The sequence below is a fragment of the Prunus dulcis genome, chromosome 4 (assembly GCF_902201215.1).
Source record: "Prunus dulcis chromosome 4, ALMONDv2, whole genome shotgun sequence".
Taxonomy (NCBI): Eukaryota; Viridiplantae; Streptophyta; class Magnoliopsida; order Rosales; family Rosaceae; genus Prunus; species Prunus dulcis.
In genome coordinates, this window is record NC_047653.1 from 6805475 (window position 1) to 6826828 (window position 21354).

General features: G+C 36.5%; 4 protein-coding genes across 4 annotated transcripts; 2 read left to right on the forward strand and 2 right to left on the reverse strand.

The window, feature by feature from the left end:
• Positions 1-43: 43 nt before the first annotated feature.
• Positions 44-2997, reverse strand: LOC117625201 (receptor-like protein EIX2). The gene is made up of 3 exons (XM_034356808.1): positions 2604-2997; positions 2043-2321; positions 44-1983 (listed from the first exon to the last, which is right to left on the reverse strand). The coding sequence occupies exons 1-3, from the start codon at positions 2980-2982 to the stop codon at positions 44-46; spliced, it is 2598 nt and encodes an 865-aa protein (XP_034212699.1). The 5' UTR covers positions 2983-2997.
• Positions 2998-8179: 5182 nt separating this feature from the next.
• LOC117625202 (receptor-like protein EIX2) lies at positions 8180-11287 on the reverse strand. The gene has a single exon (XM_034356809.1). The coding sequence runs from the start codon at positions 11285-11287 to the stop codon at positions 8213-8215; it is 3075 nt and encodes a 1024-aa protein (XP_034212700.1). The 3' UTR covers positions 8180-8212.
• A 1356-nt stretch (positions 11288-12643) lies between these two features.
• LOC117625805 (zinc transporter 5-like) lies at positions 12644-14437 on the forward strand. Its single transcript, XM_034357369.1, has 3 exons — positions 12644-13448; positions 13553-13702; positions 14071-14437. The coding sequence occupies exons 1-3, from the start codon at positions 12852-12854 to the stop codon at positions 14383-14385; spliced, it is 1062 nt and encodes a 353-aa protein (XP_034213260.1). The 5' UTR covers positions 12644-12851; the 3' UTR covers positions 14386-14437.
• Positions 14438-18381: 3944 nt separating this feature from the next.
• Positions 18382-20608, forward strand: LOC117625804 (zinc transporter 1-like). Its single transcript, XM_034357367.1, has 3 exons — positions 18382-19012; positions 19406-19555; positions 20139-20608. The coding sequence occupies exons 1-3, from the start codon at positions 18398-18400 to the stop codon at positions 20442-20444; spliced, it is 1071 nt and encodes a 356-aa protein (XP_034213258.1). The 5' UTR covers positions 18382-18397; the 3' UTR covers positions 20445-20608.
• The last annotated feature ends 746 nt before the right edge of the window (positions 20609-21354 follow it).

The following is a 21354-nucleotide window of genomic DNA, read 5'->3' on the forward strand; positions in this document are numbered from 1 at the left end:
ACGTTGTCAAAGAATTTAAAATATGCATACCTCCATGACTTTTTTAGGACCAACGTCCACAAACAGCCCAAAAGCCTATAATGAAACCAAGTGCCATGCCAACATAAAACCAAAACATTTCGTTTTCATCTTTACTGTGATCTTCTGAAGTAAAAGTCTGCCTTGAACGTGTATCATCTCCAGGGCAAATAGTTGAAAGAGGAGCCCCACACAATAACGGATTGCCTTCATAAATAGATGGATCATCGAGGGTTTGGAGTTGGTTTCCCGAAGGTATATTTCCAATCAAGTTGTTGTAAGATAAGTTCAAGTGAGATAGGAAGGTTAAAGAAGAAAAGTTTTGAGGGATATGTCCTGAAAGCTGGTTGTGTGAGAGATCAAGAGTTTCAAGCCAACGTAATTTTCCGAAGCTTGAAGGAATCTCTCCAGTTAATCGATTCATCGACAAGTTCAATGTATTCAATTCAACCATACTGCCTACTTGTTCAGGGATTTCACCTTCAAAATTGTTTGACGAAAGATCAATCAAGTTTCCCCACAAGGATAACTGTTCATCTCCATATTCGAGCTCTTTCCCTTTTGAAGTTATTGTTGTTCGTCCATCGATTGAGAAATACGTGCGTGTAACATCAGCTTCGACAAGAGCAATCATATTTTTCAGACACTTGGGAATGGTCCCTGAAAAGTTGTTGTGAGAAAGGTCTAGGACGCGAAGGCGGACAAGATTGCAGAAATGGTGAGGGATATGCCCACTTAAAAGGTTGGATCGCAGTTGTAACACTATCAATCCTGATACTTTTGATCCAAGCCATAAAGGTATGTTTCCAGTGAATTTGTTGTGTGCAAGATTAAGTATGATCAAACCAGTGCAATTTTGCAAGGAAAAAGGAATCTCACCACCAAAATTATTATTATTCACCTTAAAATGTTCAAGAGAACTTGGGATATCCACTGAACTCGGAATATTACCCGAAAGATTGTTGTGTGAGACATCAATACTGAATATTCCACTCCCCAAACTCCACCGTTGGGGGAACTCTCCAAATAGTTGATTGTGTCTTAGCGAAATTGTCATCATACCCTTCACATTGCAAATAGAGAGTGGAATAGTACCATTCAAATGATTCTCAGAAACATCAAGATCAGTCAATCCAGGCATCAATTGGTCTAAATTGGAGGGAATTGGCCCTGAAAATAAATTGCTTTGAAGATCTAATAAGGAGGCATTAGTGGGCCAAATTGGAAGTGGGCCCTCCAATTGATTATGACCCACATTGATAACAGATAGCTTTGGAAACTTCAATTGTAATGGAAGCCTTCCACTGAAGTTGTTGTAAGATAAATCCAAAAGTTCGACTTGAGAAGATATCTTTGACAACCATTCCTCTGATATGGAACCCGAGATGAAAGTATTACGAAGGCTGACATATACTAGTTCAGTTTGAGATTGAAGCAATACCCAAAAACCATGACCTACTCTGCAGTCTCTAATGTTAAGTGCATGGAGCTTGAAAGGAGGGACCCAATCATAAGTCACGTTTAAAACGAGGGACATGGGCTTTGCATTTATCTTATTGGATATTGAAATGGCTTTTAAGCTGGTGAGATTTATGAAATGGGCTTCCGTTAGAATGCCTTCCCATGAATTCCAAGAAAGATCTAGTTTAACTAGCTCGGAGAGTTTTCCCAAACTTTCTGGAATTGAGCCGTTCATATTATTACTAGACAGGTCCATTGTTTTCAAGGATGACAAGTTTCCAATAGATTCTGGAATTGAACCCCAAAGAAAGAGATTCTCGAGGTTGAGATGCTGCAAACTTGTTAACATTCCTAAGGAGTCCGGCAGTTGGCCTTCGAGCCCACAAGAAGACAAATCTAGTGATTCTAATGCTATTGTATTATTTGGACAGTTTGACAAACTCCTCCAAAACTCTTCAATTTTCTCACCATCAAAATCGTTCCAATGACTCTGGGAATTCGACCCTGGAGGCCCAAATAAGTTAAATCTAGGTATTCCAGAGATCTGAGGCTTGCAAGTTCACCGGGAAAAGGAACACTGAAAGTATTCTCGCTTAGATCAAGTTTTCTGAGGCTGGTAAGATTGAAAAGCCAACTGGGAAATGGAGAAGTATTGATGGTATTATCTGACAAATCAAGGACCGAAAGTGAAGTGAAGTTATTCTTCTGGAGTGATAGTGGAAGGCCTTCAATGAAGCAATTAGATAAGTGTAACTCCAATAAGGAAGGAACCATGTTAACATGATGCAGCCAATTTGGAACTCCTGTGCTGCTAAGATCCACTCCATTGAGATAGATGTATTCTAGGTAAGAGAGATGAGAAAGCCAATTCAAGTTTTTGGAATGTATTTCGAATGAGGAAATATAATAATAAAAAGAGTTGTCAAGATCAAGATAGTTCAATTTTGATAAGTTACCGAGAGAAGGGGGAATCTCTCCGGAAAATAATGCAAAGGAAATATTGAGATACCTCAGACTTTGAAGCTCCCCAAAGAACTTAGGGATGGAAATCCCATCAAAATCATTGCAGCTTAGATCCAGATAATTTAAATATTTCAAGCTAAGCAAAGAAGGATTTATCTTACCCCCCAAGCAAGACTGCTTATAAGCCAACTCGTGCCACTCGTCGTCATACACGAAAACATATGGAAACGGATTCCGGAGATTCACCTTCGCCACATGACCGGTGCGATTGTTGCACGAAATCCCTTGCCATTGACAGCAATCGCGACCCGCCCAAGAAGAAAGCCTTCCAGAGGGATCCTTGAGATCCTGTTTAAAACTGAGAAGCGCACTTCTCTCTTCCTCGATGCATGATCTCACACTACCAGTGCTTGGAACTCCATCAACCAAACAGAAACAGAAGTGACTGCTAGTGTGCAGACATGAAGATGCCAAAAACAAAAGGAACAAAAAGTGAGAAATATAGAGAGGGTTGAATGAGTTTGAATACGAAGTATCCATTATGCAAATAAAGTTTCTCTCAATTTGTTTGTTGCAGACGGCTACTCAATGAGTGAACTCATATATAGGCAATGAACGTCTTCTACAAGTTTGCAAGCATTTTTCCTTATCATCTTTGCTGTTAGACCTGCAAAGAACGTGAAAGAAGGGCAAGACTTCTCCAATGTGTCCCACCCAGCAATTGCAAAGAACTTTAATCTAGGTTCTTATTCATCGTCTGATCCTTCTTTTTTTTTTTTTTTTGGTCTACATTATATACTAGTCTCTCCGTACGCTCTTTTGTGCCTGCGAGAGGTATATTTTTTTAAAAAATTTTAAAATTATTTTAGAATTAAAAAAAGATAATTGGTAGTTGTGTTCTATAAAAATAGAATCCATTATTTGATTTTTCTTTTAATTTTAATTTTTTTAATATCAAGAAGTGTGAATTTACCATATTATCTTCATTTAATTAATAATTTCAATTCTTAATATTTGCATTGACCAAAGACATCTTCTGTTATTTTGAATGTTTTACCATTCTCTGCCTTTTGCTTTATATAAATAGATATATGTTTTTGTTTGTGTTATTGGTCCAATCAAAACCTAAACCAACTTTGGAAGTCCACAAGTTGAGAGCTCATTCCATAGAGCTTCTCCTTCTCACTTGGTCCATCATTTTATCTTACATATACTCTTTCTCTCGCCAAAGACGTTTAAGCCTATTTAAAATCTACCTCTCATTATTATAGTGAAGGGGAGTGCTAGCATGTGTCATTCCTTAATTAACTTTGTCATGGGGAATGCTAGCATGTGACAATAAAAGTATTTTGGACCACCAAATTAGCATTATATCTCTCACATCATCTTTTCTTAGTTTGGTGTTGTGTAGTAACTAATCCAATTTAGTGGTATTTCTCTTTCGAACGTTAAATGAAATCTCAAATTCGAATCCCCCAATCCTCCATTAATAAAATAGAAGAGAATCGTGTCTTTTGATATGCTAGGAAAAGTTGAGTTATTTATCAACAAGCAATATGTTTAAGCAAAATGTGAATGAGATGAAAAGGAAATTAGGTAGTGAAAGACATCAAAGTTTGATGAGGCAACTGAAAGTTCATGTTTGAGTTACCAAAAAACCAAGGTCAACCCAAAAAAAAAAAGAGTGTTCATCTCCATATTCGAGTTCTTTCTTCTTCCCATGATATAAAATGGTGACGTTCGGATGTGATTCAAACAGTTCCTTGATCATCATCCCCTTTTACTTTCTTCTTCTTCCGATTTTAGCATCTTCAGCCTGCACATGTGAAAAGCAAGGCAAAGACCATGTGTTTGCTAACGGCAAAGCATTGACCTTCACAAGTCATGCTTCCAAATTTCCAAAACGTTCGCTCATTGGTCGTCACATTCAACTATTTACTGCAGAAAATAAAAAGCCATCCCCTTCTTTTCCTCTGTACGGAGTACGGATATGGACCACATTATTTATATATTTTTTAAATAAAAAATTTCTAATGGAATAGATTTTGGATTAGTCAAGGTGGAACTAGGAATTTTTCAGTGAGGTGGGTTAGTTCAAATTTTTTAACTTAACATTTAATGATTTTTTTTTCCTAAAAAAAACTCTTACCTTTGTACTTTGAATCTGTTTAAATTTATTGGCACCAACTAATCAAGCTTCCAAAATGAAAAATGCAAAAATATAAATAATAAAGTTTTACGTATATATTAATTGTAAACACAAGAACAATAGAATTAGGTTAACATATTATTCTGTTCTTGAACAAGAAGACATATGAACTTGAGAAAATAATATTTCTCTAATGTGTTGTAGTTGATGGTGAGCCATATAGTTTTTTTTTTCTTCATCAAAAATCTTTTGCCAAAGCCAACGTATAATTTCACCCCAAAAAAAAAAGTCTGCAAATTTAGCGAAGGAAAAAACCAAAAGGCTGTAAACTTGTTGCGGTGGGCCATGTAGATATGGGTGGCTGTGGTTCCAGCTATATACCAACTGAGGGCTCTATCTGCCGCAAGGGTGCAGATGGTACAGCCCCAACTCAAAAAAGCAACACCAATGATGATAAATAGTGGGCTCTAAATGGCTTGGCCCACTGGATGGTTGCAACCACATTTATATATAGAGCGCTAAGTTAAAAACATTTTTAAAGCATTTCAAATAAAAATAAAACAACATTCACATTTTTATTTTCTCTTCGTATTATAATCTCCAATGAGCTACTTTCAATGCAATTATCAAGGCTACTTTCTCTTTCATGTTGTCAAAGAATTTAAAATATGCATACCTCCATGACTTCTTTAAGACCAACGTTCCACAAACAGCCCAAAAGCCTATAATGAAACCAAATGTCATGCCAACGTAAACCAAAATATTTCGTTATCATCTTTACTGTGATCTTCTGAAGTAAAAGTCTGTTTTGAACGTGTATCATCTCCAGGGCAAACAATTGAAAGAGGAGCCCCACATAATAACGGATTACCTTTATAAATAGATGGATCATCGAGGGTTTGGAGTTGGTTTCCCGAAGGTATATTTCCAATCAAGTTGTTGTAAGATAAGTTCAAGTGAGATAGGGAGGTTAAAGAAGAAAAGTTTTGAGGGATATTTCCTGAAAGCTGGTTGTCTGAGAGATCAAGAGTTTCAAGCCAACGTAATTTTCCGATGCTTGAAGGAATATCTCCAGTTAATCGATTCATCGACAAGTTCAACATACTCAAGTTAACCACACTGCCTACTTGTTCAGGGATTTCACCTTCAAAATTGTTTAACGAAAGATCAATCATGTTTCCCCACGAGGCTAACTGGTCATCTCCATAGATTGAATAATAATGTATGGCCCTTGCTTGCTCTTGTACTTGACGAGCACCAAGAACACATTTGGCCTCTTTCTCTGTCTCTAGAGGTCATCTGTTCTGTTTCTATGTTGACTCACCAATAATTGTCTGTGTCTTTGTGAGCAATGAGGATCACATAGATCACTTTAAAAAAAAAATAAATAAATAAAGAATCTATATATGAGCAATGAGCATGGAAATATTCCCACCATAGTTTCTTCAATTCTTTCTTATGTTTTCTAACTTTCTTTCTTCTTTCCATGATATACAATGATGAAGTTCGGATGTGATTCAAACAGTTCCTTGATCACCATCCTCTTTTTCTTTCTTCTTCTTCCAATTTTAGCATCTTCAGCCTGCACATGTGAAAAGCAGGGCAAGGACAATGTGTTTGCTAACGGCAAAGCATTGACCTTCACGAGTCATGCTTCCACATTTCCAAAACGTGTATTGCAAGAAATAGAAAAAAGTTGGCTTCAGGGAAATTCATTGGTTGTCACATTCAACTATTTACTGCGGAAAATAAAAAGCCATCCCCTCTTTTCCTTTCTAAAGCAAATTTGACTCTTGCCCTTCAGATTAAAATTTTCTTACCTACAATCCATTTTATATGAAAAACCTAATGACTAGGATTCAACTTATCAAGTTTCCTAATCAAGCTTAATGTGTTAAATGTTATATTTTTTAAATTCCTATAATACCCTTGATTACATTTTAACGTGATTTGTTTAAGAAATTAGCTGCAATTCAATGCCGATTAATTGTGTTTCAATTTTGAATAGATTCCAAGGATTTAATGGGTCAGTTTTATCATTATTTAAAAAAAAAAGTAATTTAAAGCTTAGTGTAATTATTGCCGTATGGTTTGAATATACTTGTTGTTCCTTTTAAAAAATAAGAATATACTCCTTTTTTTTAAAAAAAAAAAATTGACTACTTGATCATTTCGTAATTTAATTTCCAAATTGATAGCTTATTTATTTCCTTTTATTTATACAAATTCCAAATCTAATAATGGTTATGGTTCGAAATTAATTTGTTCAAAAGGAGATAACATGTTGTTCCTATTTGACCCCTTTGTGTTTAGGTACATGAATTTACCTACACTTTTTCTGAGCAACCTATGCCTCTAGGTAGGTAAATTAGTGCTCATTTAGTAGTGCTTCTAGAAGGACTAAAAATACTTTTTGACAACCGAAAGTGCTTTTGATGGCGTTTGACAAAAAACAAGCACACATGCATGTTTTTTTTATTTTCTTTGTTTTGACAATCTCGACGGCACAAGAGAAATTTATTGAAAAAATAAAAGAGTAACACCTAGAAGGGACAACAAGAACCAAAGCCCCACACTAATACAAAACACGCTAAACCAAATAAAAAACTAGCAAAAGCAACAATTTAAAAGCTAAGACAAGTTCCAAAAGTAAGCCTGTATCGGAGTATCCTCTCCGAAAACAACAATAAAACTCAGCACCATGAACTTGTAAATTGTTTTAAATTTCTGACTTCATGCCTTGCAATTGGTTCATGTTGCAGATTCATATTGAACAAGGACCTGTACTAGAATGGGTTGGCTTTCCTCTAGCAGTGGTTAAAGGCATAGCTGGACAGACACGACTAAAGGTATATGAAGTGTTTCAGCTTGCATAGTTGCATGTCTAAATTATGGTTCATTTGATTCACAAAAAGATGAAATTGTTTCATTGTTCAGAATTTTATTTTGCAGCTGCAGATTATTTTCTTCATTTGTAAAATATTCAAAATGGGGATAATAATAAGATAAATAGCATAAGTCTCATGAGCCACATGTGTTTCCATAACTCACATAAGGATAAAATTTGTAGCAGATCCCTGTCAGTACAAGATCTATACGATGGATCTTTACATGTAATTTTTGGACTCTTTCATCATGGATACCTTACCGTCTGAGCTAGCACTTTAGCTTCTTATCTTGATCGAGCAATCCCCTGTGCATCAATATTGTAGGTTACAATGAGAGGCTCTCAGGGGCATGCTGGAACAGTGCCAATGTCTATGCGACATGACTTTATGGCCGCTGCCGCTGAATTGATTGTGTTATTAGAAAGTTTATGTAAACATCCTCAAGTGCATATTACATTAGTTACGACAGAAAGAAGCACACATGCATGTTTTTTTTAATTTTCTTTGTTTTGACAATCTCGACGGCATAAGAGAAATTTATTGAAAAAATAAAAGAGTAATACCTAGAAGGGACAACAAGAACCAAAGCCCCATACTAATACAAAACACGCCAAACCAAATAAAAAACTAGCAACAATTTAAAAGCTAAGACAAGTTCCAAAAGTAAGCTTCAGCAGCAATAGGACCAGTAGCCCACCAGAACATGCATGCACATTTTTATTTTCTCTTCGTATCACAATCTCCCTTGCCAACGAGCTACTTTCAATGCAATTGTTAATGCTACCTTCTCTTTGACGTTGTCAAAGAAATTAAAATAGGCATACCTCCATGAATTTTTAAGGACCAATGTTCCACAAACAACCCAAAAGCCTATGATGAAACCAAGTGCCATGCTGACGTAAAACCAAAACCTTTCCTTTTCATCTTTACTGTGATCTTCTATATGAAAAGTTTGTCCTGTTTTTGTGTCATCTGTAGGGCATACAGATGAAAGAGGAGCCCCACACAGTGACGGATTGTGTTCATAAATGGATGGATCATCGAGGGTTTGGAGTTGGTTTCCTGAAGGTATTTTTCCAATCAAGTTGTTGTAAGATAAGTTCAAGTGAGATAAGAAGGTTAAAGAAGAAAAGTTTTGAGGGATATGTCCTGAAAGCAGGTTGTGTGAGAGATCAAGAGTTTCAAGAAGACATAATTTTCCGATGCTTGAAGGAATCTCTCCAGTTAATTGATTCATTGACAAGTTCAACGTACTCAATTCAACCATACTGCCTATTTGTTCAGGGATTTCACCTTCAAAATTGTTTGACGAAAAATCAATCAAGTTTCCCCACGAGGCTAACTGGTCATCTCCATATTCGAGCTCTTTCCCTTTTGACGTTATTGTTGTTTTTCCTTGGATTGAGAAACCCACGCCTTCAGCCTCAACTTCAACAAGAGCACGCATATTTTTCAAACACTTGGGAATGGTCCCTGAAAAGTTGTTGTGAGAAAGGTCTAGGACGCGAAGGCTGACAAGATTGCAGAAATGGTGAGGGATATGCCCACTTAAAAGGTTGGATCGCAGTTGTAACACTATCAATCCTGATACTTTTGATCCAAGCCATAAAGGTATGTTTCCAGTGAATTTGTTGTGTCCAATATTAAGTATGGTCAAATCAGTGCAATTTTGCAAGGACAAAAGAATCTCACCAACAAAATTATTATTATTCACCTTAAAAAGTTCAAGATAACTTGGGGTACCCATTGAACTCGGAATATTACCAGAAAGATTGTTGTGTGAGACATCAATAATGGATATTCTGCTCCACAAACTCCACCTTTGAGGGAACTCTCCAAATAGTTGATTGTTTCTTAGCGAAATGACTTCCATACCCTTCAGGTTGCAAATAGAGAGTGGAATAGTACCATTCAAATGATTCTCAGAAACATCAAGTTGAGTCAATTTGGGCATAAATTGATCTAAATTGGAGGGAATTTGCCCGGAAAATAAATTGCTTTGAAGATCTAAGACGGAGGCATTCGTGGGCCAAATTGGAAGTGGGCCCTCCAATTGATTATAACCCAAATTGATATGAAATAGGTTTGGAAACTTCAATTGTAATGGAAGCCTTCCACTGAAGTTGTTGTAAGATAAATCCAAAAGTTTGACTTGAGAAGATATCTCCGACAACCATTCCTCTGATATGGAACCCGAGATGAAAGTATTATGAAGGCTGACATATACTAGTTCAGTTTGAGATTGAAGCAATCCCCAAAAACCATGACCTACTCTGCAGTCTCTAATGTAAAGTGCGTGGAGCTTGAAAGGAGGGACCCAATCATAAGCCACATTTAAAACGAGGGACATGGGCTTTTTTTCCAACTCACTGGATATTGAAATAGCTTTTAAACCGGTGAGATTTATGAAATGGGCTTCCGTTAGAATGCCTTCCCATGAATTATTAGATAGATCCAGTTCAACTAGTTGGGAGAGTTTTCCCAAACTTTTTGGAATGGAGCCGTTCAAATTGCTACTATGGAGGTCCAGTGTTTTCAAGGATGACAAGTTTCCAATAGATTCTGGAATTGAACCCCAAAGAAAGAGATTGTAGAGGTTGAGATGCTGCAAACTTGTTAACATTCCTAAGGAGTCCGGCAGTTGGCCTTCGAGCCCACAATAAGACAAATCTAGGGATTCTAATGCTATTGTATTATTTGGACAATTTGACAAACTCCTCCAAAACTCTTCAATTTTCTCACCATAAAAATCGTTCCCACTAAGACTTAAAAACTTTAGCTTGCACATATTTCCAATGACTCTGGGAATTCGACCTTTGAGGCCCAACTCAGTTAAAGCTAGGTATTCCAGAGATTTGAGGCTTGCAAGTTCATCGGGAAAAGGACCACCGAAAGAATTCCCGCTTAAATCAAGTTTTCTGAGGTTGGTAAGATTGAAAAGCCAGCTGGGAAATGAAGAAGTATTGAACGAATTATACGAAAAATCAAGGACCGAAAGTGAGGTGAAGTTAATCTTCTGTAGTGATAGTGGAAGGCTTTCAAACAAGCAACCAGATAAGTGTAACTCCAGTAAGGAAGGAAGCAAGTTAACATGATGCAACACATTTGGAACTCCTGTGCTGCTAAGATTCACTCCATTGAGATTGAGGTATTTTAGGGAAGCGAGATGAGAAAGCCAATTCAAGCTTTTGGAATGCATTGTGGTAGCATAATCAGAAGAGGACATATCAATATCAAGATAGTTCAATTTTGATAAGTTACCGAGAGAAGGGGGAATCTCTCCCGAAAATGATGCGTGGGATATATTGAGATACCTCAGACTTTTAAGCTCCCCAAAGAACTTAGGGATGTGAATCCAATCAAAATCATTGTTGCTTAGATCTAGATAATTTAAATATTTCAAGCTAAGCAAAGAAGGATTTATCTTACCCCCCAAGCAAGACTGCTTATAAACCAACTCGTCCAACTCGTCGTCGTACTCGAAAACATATGGAAATGGATTCCGGAGATTCACCTTCGCCACATGACCGGTGCGAATGTTACACGAAATCCCTTGCCATTGACAGCAATCGCGACCCCCACAAGAAGAAAGCCTTCTAGAGGGATCCTTGAGATCCTGTTTAAAGCTGAGAAGCGCACTTCTCTCTTCCTCGATGCATGATCTCACACTACCAGTGCTTGGAACTCCATCAACCAAACAGGAACAGAAGTGACTGTTAGTGTGCAGACATGAAGATGCCAAAAACAAAAGGAACAAAAAGTGAGAAATATAGAGAGGGTTGAATAAGTTTGAATACGAAGTATGCATTATGCAAATAAAGTTTCTCTCAATTTGTTTGTTGCAGACGGCTACTCAAGGAGTGAAATCATATATAGGAGGCAAGGCAAGGCAAGGAGCGTGTAAAAATTTATCTGGAGAACATTAACCAACCCATTATTTTACTGGTTGCAAGTCAATGGTTATTTTACTGGAGAACATTAACCAACCCATTCTACAAGTTTGCAAGCATTTTTCCTTAACCCATCACTATCACCATCATCTTTGCTATTAGACCTGCAAAGAACGGGAAAGAAGGGCAAGACTCTCCATCACGTGGTGGAAGACCTTGACCTTATTGTCATCGATTTTTGAGGACGCGTTTGGTATTTATGAGTTGTCGATGCTAATTTCCAGAATTTTTTTCCCAATGTGTTCCACCCAGCAATTGCAAAGAACGTTAATCGATGACGTTCTTATTCGTTGTTTCTATCCACAAAGTTCTTATTCTTTGTCTGATCCTTGTGCATTTCCAATTCTTGAAAATTCCAAATCGCTAGAATTGTATCCACTTTGGAAGCCCACAAGTCTTGCAATATGTTTTTGTTTGTGTTATTGGTCCAATCAAACCTAAACCAACTTTGGAAGCCCACAAGTTGAGAGCTCATTAATATATATCTCTCTGTGAGAAGACGTTTAAACCTCTTTAAAATCTACCTCTCATTATTATAATGAAGGGGAATGGTAGCATGTGTCATTCCTTAACTTTGTCATGGGGAATGCTAGCATGTGACAATAAAAGTATTTTGGACAACCAAATTAGTATTATCTCTCACATCATCCCTTCTTAACTTGATTGTGTCTCAACTAGTCGAGTTTAGTGGTACTTCTCTTTTAAATGTCGAAAGAAATCTCAAATTCAAATCCCCCAATCCTATATTAATAAAATAAAAGAAAATCATGCCTTTTGATATTCTAGGAAAAGTTGAGTTATATATTAACAAGCAATAAGCAAAATGTGAATGGGATGGAAAGGAAATTAGGTAGTGAAAGACTCATCAAAATTTGATGAGGCAACCGAAAGTTCATGTTTGAGGTCAACCCAAAAAAACAAGTGTTTGATGTGGTTACTCTCTAGTACTATTGGGCTTTCTCGATGGATTCACAAGTTTTTGGCTTCACCTGGGAGAGCTGGAGGGCATCCAATACACTGATGGAAATTAAAAGGATCAGATACCCTTTGTAGGTAGGTTTTTGTCTATTCTGATTTTTAAGTAGCACATAGAGTTAAAAGCATAATTAAGAATTAATTATGCACATAATGGATCTTTTCTGTATTAGTCCAGTAATCAGTGCCAGAAGTTGGAATTTAGTTTTGTGGTTGTTAGATTGAATAATAATGTATGGCCCTTGCTTGCTCTTGTACTTGACGAGCACCAAGAACACATTTGGCCTCTTTCTCTGTCTCTAGAGGTCATCGGTTCTGTTTCTATGTTGACTCATCAATAATTGTCTTTGTCTTTGTGTGCAATGAGCATGGAAATATTCCCACCATAGTTTCTTCAATTCTTTCTTATATGTTTTCTAACTTTCTTTCTTCTTTCCCTGATATACAATGATCAAGTTCAGATATGATTCAAACAGTTCCTTGATCACCATCCTCTTTTTCATTCTTCTTCTTCCAATTTTAGCATCTTCAGCCTGCACATGTGAAAAGCAACGCAAAGATCAAAACAAATCCAAGGAAGTGCTCCGATATAAACTAGTTGCAATAGTTTCAGTTCTAGTTTCTGGTGCTCTAGGAGTTTGCCTTCCGTTTCTGGTGAAGAACATATCGTCGATTCTCCACCCAGATAAGGACTTTTATCTCCTAATCAAGGCCTTTGCGGCTGGGGTGATCTTAGCAACAGGGTTTGTTCATGTGCTTCCTGATGCTCATGAAAGTTTGACAAGTCCCTGCCTAAGTAAAAATCCATGGGGAAGGTTTCCCTTTACAGGTTTTGTTGCTATGGTATCAGCCATTGGTACATTGATGATGGAAGCTATTGCTACTGGGTACCATAAGAGGTCTGAGCTCAAGAAATCTCAGCCAGTTGATGGTGATGAAGAGAGTGATCATGGGGCACATCATGCTGGTCATGTCCATGGTTCTGCATTGGTGTTAGAATCTTCAAATTCGTCAGAGCTTATCCGCCATCGTATCATATCTCAGGTAGTTTCAAGTAAATTGTCTGTGAAAAAACATCTGAATTTCCTATACACATATGAACTTGATTAATTGATTGAAATAATGCAATACAATTTACAAAACTGCAGGTTTTGGAGTTAGGAATTGTGGTTCATTCAGTGATCATTGGGATCTCCCTTGGTGCTTGTCAAAGCCCTCACACAATCAAGCCTTTGGTGGCAGCATTGAGTTTCCATCAATTCTTTGAGGGCATGGGGCTTGGTGGATGCATCTATCAGGTACTCTCAGTTCTTAACAAGCAAATTTGTTTGTCAACCAAATAATAAGAAGCAAAGAATTATGCTCCTATAAAATAAAATATTAAAAAAAAAAAAAAATCTAAACTCCTACAAGTTAGTCCAAATCAATCCAAGTGCATTATTGTTTTTCTTCACAACAATATAGTAAGTTGATTTGACACATTTTAACTTATTGATCCTTTTTCCTTTATTATACTATCATGTAGTCACTTCTTTCTTTATTTCCTTTTTTTTCTGTAATAATTTTTTTTTAAGTTGAAAATGAAAAATAATTTGGCAAAATGTAACTAATTTAAGGCTGTTTCTGATGGAAATTAATTAAGCTAGGACATTTATGATTTGTGCAGGCAAAGTTCAAGCATAAAACCATGGCAACAATGGTGCTATTTTTTTCCCTTACCACCCCAGTTGGGATAGCTGTTGGCATTGCAATATCAAACACCTACACTAAGAGCAGCCCAACTGCACTAATTGTTCAAGGGCTTCTCTTATCAGCATCTGCTGGGATTCTCATTTACATGGCGCTTGTTGATCTTCTTGCAGCTGATTTCATAAACAATGCCAAAATGCTAGGAAATCCAAAGCTCCAACTTGGTGCTAATTTTACTCTTCTTTTAGGAGCATGTTTTATGTCTCTCATGGCCAAGTGGGGAGAATCCTAATTAGATTCCAGTTTACTAAAGTTTTATATATATGGCGACATGATTTAAATCAGCCCAATCAATGCATGGGGGGTCCATGTTCTTTTTGGCTTGAAGAGGGGGTCCATACAATATGCAGACATATGTTTGTTTTAGAAAGCAAACTAAAATCATTTTTAAGAATGTGTGTGTTTTTTTTTTTTTTTTCAATATAAGCAATAATTTAAATTATATAAAGGAAGATGAATTTTTTATTTACACACTTCAACGTACTATGAGGGTTTGAATATGAAACAACTGGTCTGTAAGTTAATACTATTTTTCATTGGGTTAGACCCGTTAGTAGAATGAGGGTTTTCAAACTTTCTAAGTCAACCGGAAATAGAAGACAAGATTTCAAGCAAATGGCATGGCATTAGACTTATTGTTGTAGGGCTTTGCTTGAATTGAATCAGTCACTAGATAACAAATTATCTTCATCGACCAAAGTGGGAAAAATCCTAAATTAAATTCCAGTTTACTGAAGTTTTATATACATGGTTACATGTATATAGCATGGGGTCCATGTTATTTTTGGCTTGAAGGGGGGTCCATGTTTTCAAATGCAAACAATATGCAGACATATGTTTGTTTACTTCACATTTTTATAATGTGTGTAAATTTTGTATGATATCGTTGAAAATATCCTCAAAAAATGCTATGTAATGAAAAAAAATTGAATCCATTTTTTAGAATGTGGGTTTTTGAACTTTCCAAGTGCACCAAAAATCAAGAAGATTTTAAATAGCATGGCATTAGACTTATTGTAGAGCTTTGCTTGAATTGAATTACAAGATAACAAATTATCTTCAATTGCATAAAAACTTACTTGTAATGAGATAGTATTGTTTTGCTATTCTTAACTAATAACACAATGACACGTAAAAAATTATTTTATGTATCATTGCATTATTGGCCGAATAGCAAAACGTGTTGTCCGCATGAAAGTGTTTCTTCTTCATTTGGGACCGACCAATGTGGGGGAATCTCTTTTTGTTTATGAGCTTATTTTTTACTCATTATTCATACAATATGTTCTAAAATCTTTAGGTTGATATTCGTGGCAGTATAGTGTGTTATGAAACTGGTCCAAAAACTAAAATTCCAGTTGTGAAATATATTCCTGGAGGAATAATATGTTGTAATCTGTGGGACCACCAACCAACCATTATTGGAATTATGTTCTGAACCAATTAAATTACGACTTTCATATTATTATTTCTTTTTTTGATTGAAATTACTATATTTTCATTTTAGGCTGACAAAGGAGGTGGGAAAGGGGCAGGGACAAAATGGAAGCATATATACATTGAACGGCAACATAGCGTCAAGTTTGTCATCCTATCTCTGTCTTTGCCTCTAAATGGGATGGGCAGAGACTTGATAGAATTTCTTCTTTTTTTTTCCTTTTCGAAAAGATAGATGTGGCCATAAATACATAGTATAGCACATAGCATGCATTAAGACACACAATGTGAACAATACAAAACCCATACAATAACACTACAAGATAAAAAAAAAAAATTAACCATAAAATATATATATTCTTATTTATAAAATCGAATAGGTAAACCGAGGCAGGGACAGTTCCAAGATGGATAATTGTATTTGTTCGTCTGTCCGTCCGTCTCCACCCTTAATCTAACCCATGGCCGGGACTATGTGAGACCTAAAAATACATTGCAAATCCTATGTAGTTTTAAAATGATTAAGACATGAAATCTGAAAAAGAAGATGTACATTTATAAGTTGATTTTGTTGCACGAAAGGCAAAACACTTATTTATATAAAAGTTATTGGCCATAGTAACTATCCTTTTTTAGTTTATCATAAATGGGTAGAGACAAAAACACTAGTTTTTCACTTTCATTATATAAGTTGGGGTGCCCAATTGTCATCCTAAGTTGTTTTGGTCACAAAGTCAAATGAAGAGAAAAAGGTACAAAATCAAAATTCCAGTTCTAGGGTTTTATGGCTTTCTCAATTTCATGACAATTGAGGCTAGACAGAGTGTGTATTGTTTTGTTGCATGGGACAAATTCTTGTTTTGGTACCAAATAGCTCTATAATGCAATTTAATTATATGGCAAGTTTTGTTTAAAATGCACACACTTGTCATTCGTCAACCCCACACTTCAATTCCATGTCGTCATTTTTACTCTAGCCCTTGCTTTTTCCAAATTCTCTCAACTCATATGATCATATCTATACATATATAAATACAAAGTCTATGGAATAGGCTTAAACAAGCCACATCCATAGCAGGCCCCTCTATACCACTCCTTTATCTTTTGCAATCTTCTTCTTCTTCTTCTTCCTGTCCCTTCAATCTCTTGCTTTCTGCAGAATGCACATGCAGTTTCGCTGCCGCGGATCGTAACGAAGCCAAAGCTCTCAAATGCAAGCTAGGTGCAACAAGTTCAATCTTTATGTGGCTGGTGCCCCTTATAAGCATCGAACTTCTTGCAACTAGCTTTCATTTGTGAGCTTTATAATGTCACCATATATAATCTGTTTGACTTAACAAAGTAAAATGAAGAAAGATGAAAGAATGTAACAGCATTACGCATGTAGTTAGATCTTTGGTCCTTGACCTTCCATGAAGTATATGCATAACATAAAGTTGTCAGGTCACAATGGGTGGAGCTTCTACGACATTGAATAAGTCTAAGTTTTCTTCATCTCTCTTTCTAGTCTAAAGTAACCAGCATATAGCATAAAGAATAATAAGTGAAAGAAAAAAAAAAATTATAAGTTTTGGGGAAAAAAGTTGAAGGAAATCTAATTTGTTATTTTCCAAAAAAAAAAACATAATCTGATCCCTCCAATGGCCTTGTGTTCTAGGCCTTTTGTCTAGATACCCATTTTAGCTTTTCTCAATTTAATAACAATTTAATTTACTTATTGTGCAACTTGTCTAGGATGGGAGTTGTTTAGTTTGCTTGTATTTAACACAGAACTTGTTCTTTTTCATTTTATATGCTATACTTTTGTTGTATGGTATTTGATACAAGCCATAAAGCTCTGTTTTATGGTAGCAGATTTTGAAATGCCATCGGCACTGACATGCACTCATATTTTTCCTGGTTGGTGTTATAACCAATATCTCTATAATGCAGTGATCATCCAAGCAATATCAGTTTTATTGTTTTCATCAATGTTAGAAAATCACTGGACCTGGACAGAAGTATGGGTAGAAAAGAAATGTTACAAACATGGCCGCATGCAGTTATGCAATGCATTGACCGGCGTGTGGATGTGCATCAATTAGCATTTGATGCACGTGAATTACATAATACATCAACAGCTGACAGTCATTCATGCGTGCGTGGACGATTGTCGCTAACATAACTTTTAAATACAATCTCACTCTCGATTTCAAACACAGAACCTCCTACAACCAAATTCCTCTACCATATTAAACAATTACTGAATCACCAAAAAAAAAAAAAAAGAATTCAAATGTTAGATAAATAAACTAACAAATCAGTTAAATGATCTACCATGTTCAAAACCTTTTTAGTGCTTGATGGTGTTCCACACGGCAAGTCAAATTCCTTCCCTAGCTGAACAGAATTCATGCTCATGCATTGGCTAATAACCACTCCAAGATGGGATACTAATTTAATCTTTCAAGTGCCCCATTTGCTTTTCTTTGCCAACAAGAAGAAAATTTCTTAGTCATGGATCATTATCATCATGGTTCGGAAAGAGACTTGAAAGCCTAATTAAAGTCGTAACCTCCTTTAAGCTGTTCATTAACACATAATGTCGTCATTTGGCTCCATTAACCACACAATTGGCAACCCCACACTTTCCTTTCTTACAAATAGAATTGAATTCCATGTCGCCATTTTCACCTCAACCCCTTTGCTTTTCCTGAACTCTCCAACTCATATATACAGTAAGCAATAGGCTCACTCCTTCACATCCCACATCAAATTTCGAAGCCCTCCTCTACTCTCTCTCTCTCTCTTCCCCCCCACTGAAAGCCATGAGAAAGCTCACTTCATCTCACACTCTTCTTCTTCTTCTTCTTCTTCTGTTTGTCCCCATTTTGGTTTCTGCAGAATGCACATGTAGCAAAGAAACCCAACACCATGACAAGGTCAAGGTTCTCAAGTTCAAGCTAGTTGCAATAAGTTCAATCCTCATAGCCAGTGTGCTTGGTGTCTCTCTCCCAATGTTGGGCAAGAAAATCCCAACTCTGCGCCCCGAAAACGATATCTTCTTCATGATCAAAGCCTTTGCTGCTGGCGTGATTCTAGCAACAGGGTTCATCCATATCTTGCCTGAAGCATTTGACAGCTTGACAAGCCCCTGCCTCAGCCAAACACCATGGGGGAATTTCCCATTTACCGGCTTCATTGCAATGCTTTCGGCTATTGGGACGATGATGATCGATACCTTTGCCACCAGTTATTACAGAAGGTCACATTTCACTAAAGCACTGCCAGTGAAAGAGGATGAGGAGATGCATGGGGTGCATGAGGGTCATGTGCATGTTCATACTCATGCCACACATGGTCATGCCCATGGATCCAGTGCAATTTTACCGGAGGACTCAGCTTCATCTTTCGAGCTCATTAGGCATCGAGTGATATCACAGGTAGAGTTGGCTTATATTTTTAGTTGTTTATGGTTCAATATTTTTGGTGATAGAGTTTGTTGGGTAGGTGCACACTCTGTTTCTCCCCTGTTTCCTCTGTTTTTTGCTCTTGCCATTCCTATGAACTACTTCCTATACTTTGTAATTACAATTTACAAGCATACAGGTATTTGAAATTATTCCCAGAAGGAAGAAGCTTCAGTGAGTCCTGAATTGAAACATTTTCTTATCTGATTGATCAAAGAACTCTTTTGTTCAATTGGTTACAAACTATGGTGGTCCTGCATTGATTAGTTTGTTTTAATTTTACAATTTTCTTTTTTGTTTTTATGTGTTAATTTCATTTTCCTGTTCTTTTTGCTGCTCTAGTTTTCTGATGTAAACGTTTTACAGGTTCTGGAGCTTGGGATTGTGGTTCATTCAGTCATCATTGGGATATCTTTAGGTGCCTCTCAGAGTCCCAGAACAATCAAACCTCTGGTAGCAGCTTTGACTTTCCATCAATTTTTTGAAGGCATGGGCCTTGGTGGCTGCATCTCTCAGGTATCTTCAATTTCCTCCAAGATTTTTCCTTTTCTCCATTGTCTCATTTAGTCACCCTAAATACAAAATAAATATATGAAAGCAAACTCTACTAACTTTCTTGGTTATAAGAAAATGTACAAATAAAATAAATATATAATTTTTTTTTAATGCATGTATGGTCTTGGAAATATTCATCATTTTCTAACCCTAAGATGTTGCCATTTACCAATATGCACATGGGTCCTTCAAAAGGTCTTGTTGATGTTGTAACAAAATCTTCTGGGTACCTATTTAGAGATCATGCGTATTTGTAGGGTCCAATGACTCCATTGCATTCCACCACCATATGTGTCTTCATTTCATTTGTAAAGTACGGATTGCATGGTTCACTATTGGGACAGTCTCACATCAGTTCAGTGCAGCATTTTGTTGAAAGTCAACTTTCATTTTTCTAGGGTTAGGGTAATTAAGCTGTGTTAATTTGCCTTTTCTTCACCGTGAGGTTCCAAGTTTCACAAGTTTTTCAATCCCAAGATTTTTTAGGGTTGTGAGTTTCTATTTTCATACAATTTTATGTGAGTTGCTTCAATTGTTTGTGCAGGCCAAATTCAAGTCCAGGGCTATTGCAACCATGGTGCTTTTCTTCTCCCTCACCACCCCAATTGGAATTGGTGTTGGAATGGGAATATCAAACATTTACAATGAGAGCAGCCCAACTGCTCTGATTGTGGAGGGGGTTTTCAACTCTGCTTCAGCTGGGATTCTAATATACATGTCTCTGGTTGACCTTCTAGCAGCAGATTTCATGAACCCTAGAATGCAAGGCAATTTAAGGATCCAGCTTGGGGCTAATATTTCACTTCTTTTGGGTTCTGGCTGTATGTCACTCTTGGCAAAATGGGCCTAAATGCTTCAATGCAATGAGGGCTAGATGTATGGTGCATAGGTTTAGTGAGCATGATCCCTCTTAGGCATGCTCTTTTGTGTGTTTTTGTTTTGTTTTTAGGCTTCTCTGTTTACTTTCCTCTTGAAATGTCTAGTGGAAATTTGGAAAATGTGTCAGTGCAACAATCTATTTCTTCCACCCACAGAAAAGTGTGAAAAACATGGAATGAATATAACGATCATATCTTAAACAAATAACATGAGACGTATGTCATAATTCAGTTTTGAAATGTTGAGAGTTAAAAGATATTGGGGAGACATGTTCCAAGATACCAATGACCACACTCGCCATTACAAGTAGGAACACATTGTCCTCGTTTCACATAAATTTTTCTCCTATATTGGCATTGTTTTTTATCAACGGGAAAAGGGAAATTCGAACTTGAGACATCTTCTATTATTAAGTATATGTGTATCAATAAAATTAGAGCTAATTGCAAAGAATAAAAAACGCAAGTTTATCTGTTCGAAAACATGTTACCATGATAATAAGAGAAAGTTAAATCTCACAAGGTTATACGTTCAGCACTAACATCGTACGAATTAGTCTGGCGGAAAATTGGGTAGATGTACCATCTTTGAGTCAATCCCATTTGTAGATATGATTCAATTTTCACATCAAGTCTAGTCTAAAAGAAAGTGGCGTTATGTGCACACTTTACTTGTGGCGGCTTCATAGTGAAGCCATTATCAAATCATGTTGTCATGTTGATTTTATTTCAACACTGTGAATGGTTATGAATGTGCCTAAGAATTGGGCAATTTTTCATATTCGTAATAATTCTTTCTATTGCAATTGTTATTATTCCTTCTACAATTAGAATACAATTCTATATTTACAGACAGATAACTAAAAACAGTGATGTAACATA

What these genes read in the sequence shown, in the direction of transcription:
- LOC117625202 (XM_034356809.1), bottom strand. Translation starts at nt 11,287, where the DNA reads ATGCATACTTCGTATTCAAACTTATTCAACCCTCTCTATATTTCTCAC.
- LOC117625201 (XM_034356808.1), bottom strand. Translation starts at nt 2,982, where the DNA reads ATGGATACTTCGTATTCAAACTCATTCAACCCTCTCTATATTTCTCAC. An exon ending in TAAGCAGTCTTGCTTGGGGG is followed by an intron (nt 2,322 to 2,603) that starts GTAAGATAAATC and finishes TCTCTTACCTAG; the next exon opens with AATACATCTATCTCAATGGA. An exon ending in TTTCAGTGTTCCTTTTCCCG is followed by an intron (nt 1,984 to 2,042) that starts GTGAACTTGCAA and finishes TTGGGCCTCCAG; the next exon opens with GGTCGAATTCCCAGAGTCAT.
- LOC117625804 (XM_034357367.1), top strand. Translation starts at nt 18,398, where the DNA reads ATGAGAAAGCTCACTTCATCTCACACTCTTCTTCTTCTTCTTCTTCTT. An exon ending in GGCATCGAGTGATATCACAG is followed by an intron (nt 19,013 to 19,405) that starts GTAGAGTTGGCT and finishes AACGTTTTACAG; the next exon opens with GTTCTGGAGCTTGGGATTGT. An exon ending in TTGGTGGCTGCATCTCTCAG is followed by an intron (nt 19,556 to 20,138) that starts GTATCTTCAATT and finishes TTGTTTGTGCAG; the next exon opens with GCCAAATTCAAGTCCAGGGC.
- LOC117625805 (XM_034357369.1), top strand. Translation starts at nt 12,852, where the DNA reads ATGATCAAGTTCAGATATGATTCAAACAGTTCCTTGATCACCATCCTC. An exon ending in GCCATCGTATCATATCTCAG is followed by an intron (nt 13,449 to 13,552) that starts GTAGTTTCAAGT and finishes ACAAAACTGCAG; the next exon opens with GTTTTGGAGTTAGGAATTGT. An exon ending in TTGGTGGATGCATCTATCAG is followed by an intron (nt 13,703 to 14,070) that starts GTACTCTCAGTT and finishes TGATTTGTGCAG; the next exon opens with GCAAAGTTCAAGCATAAAAC.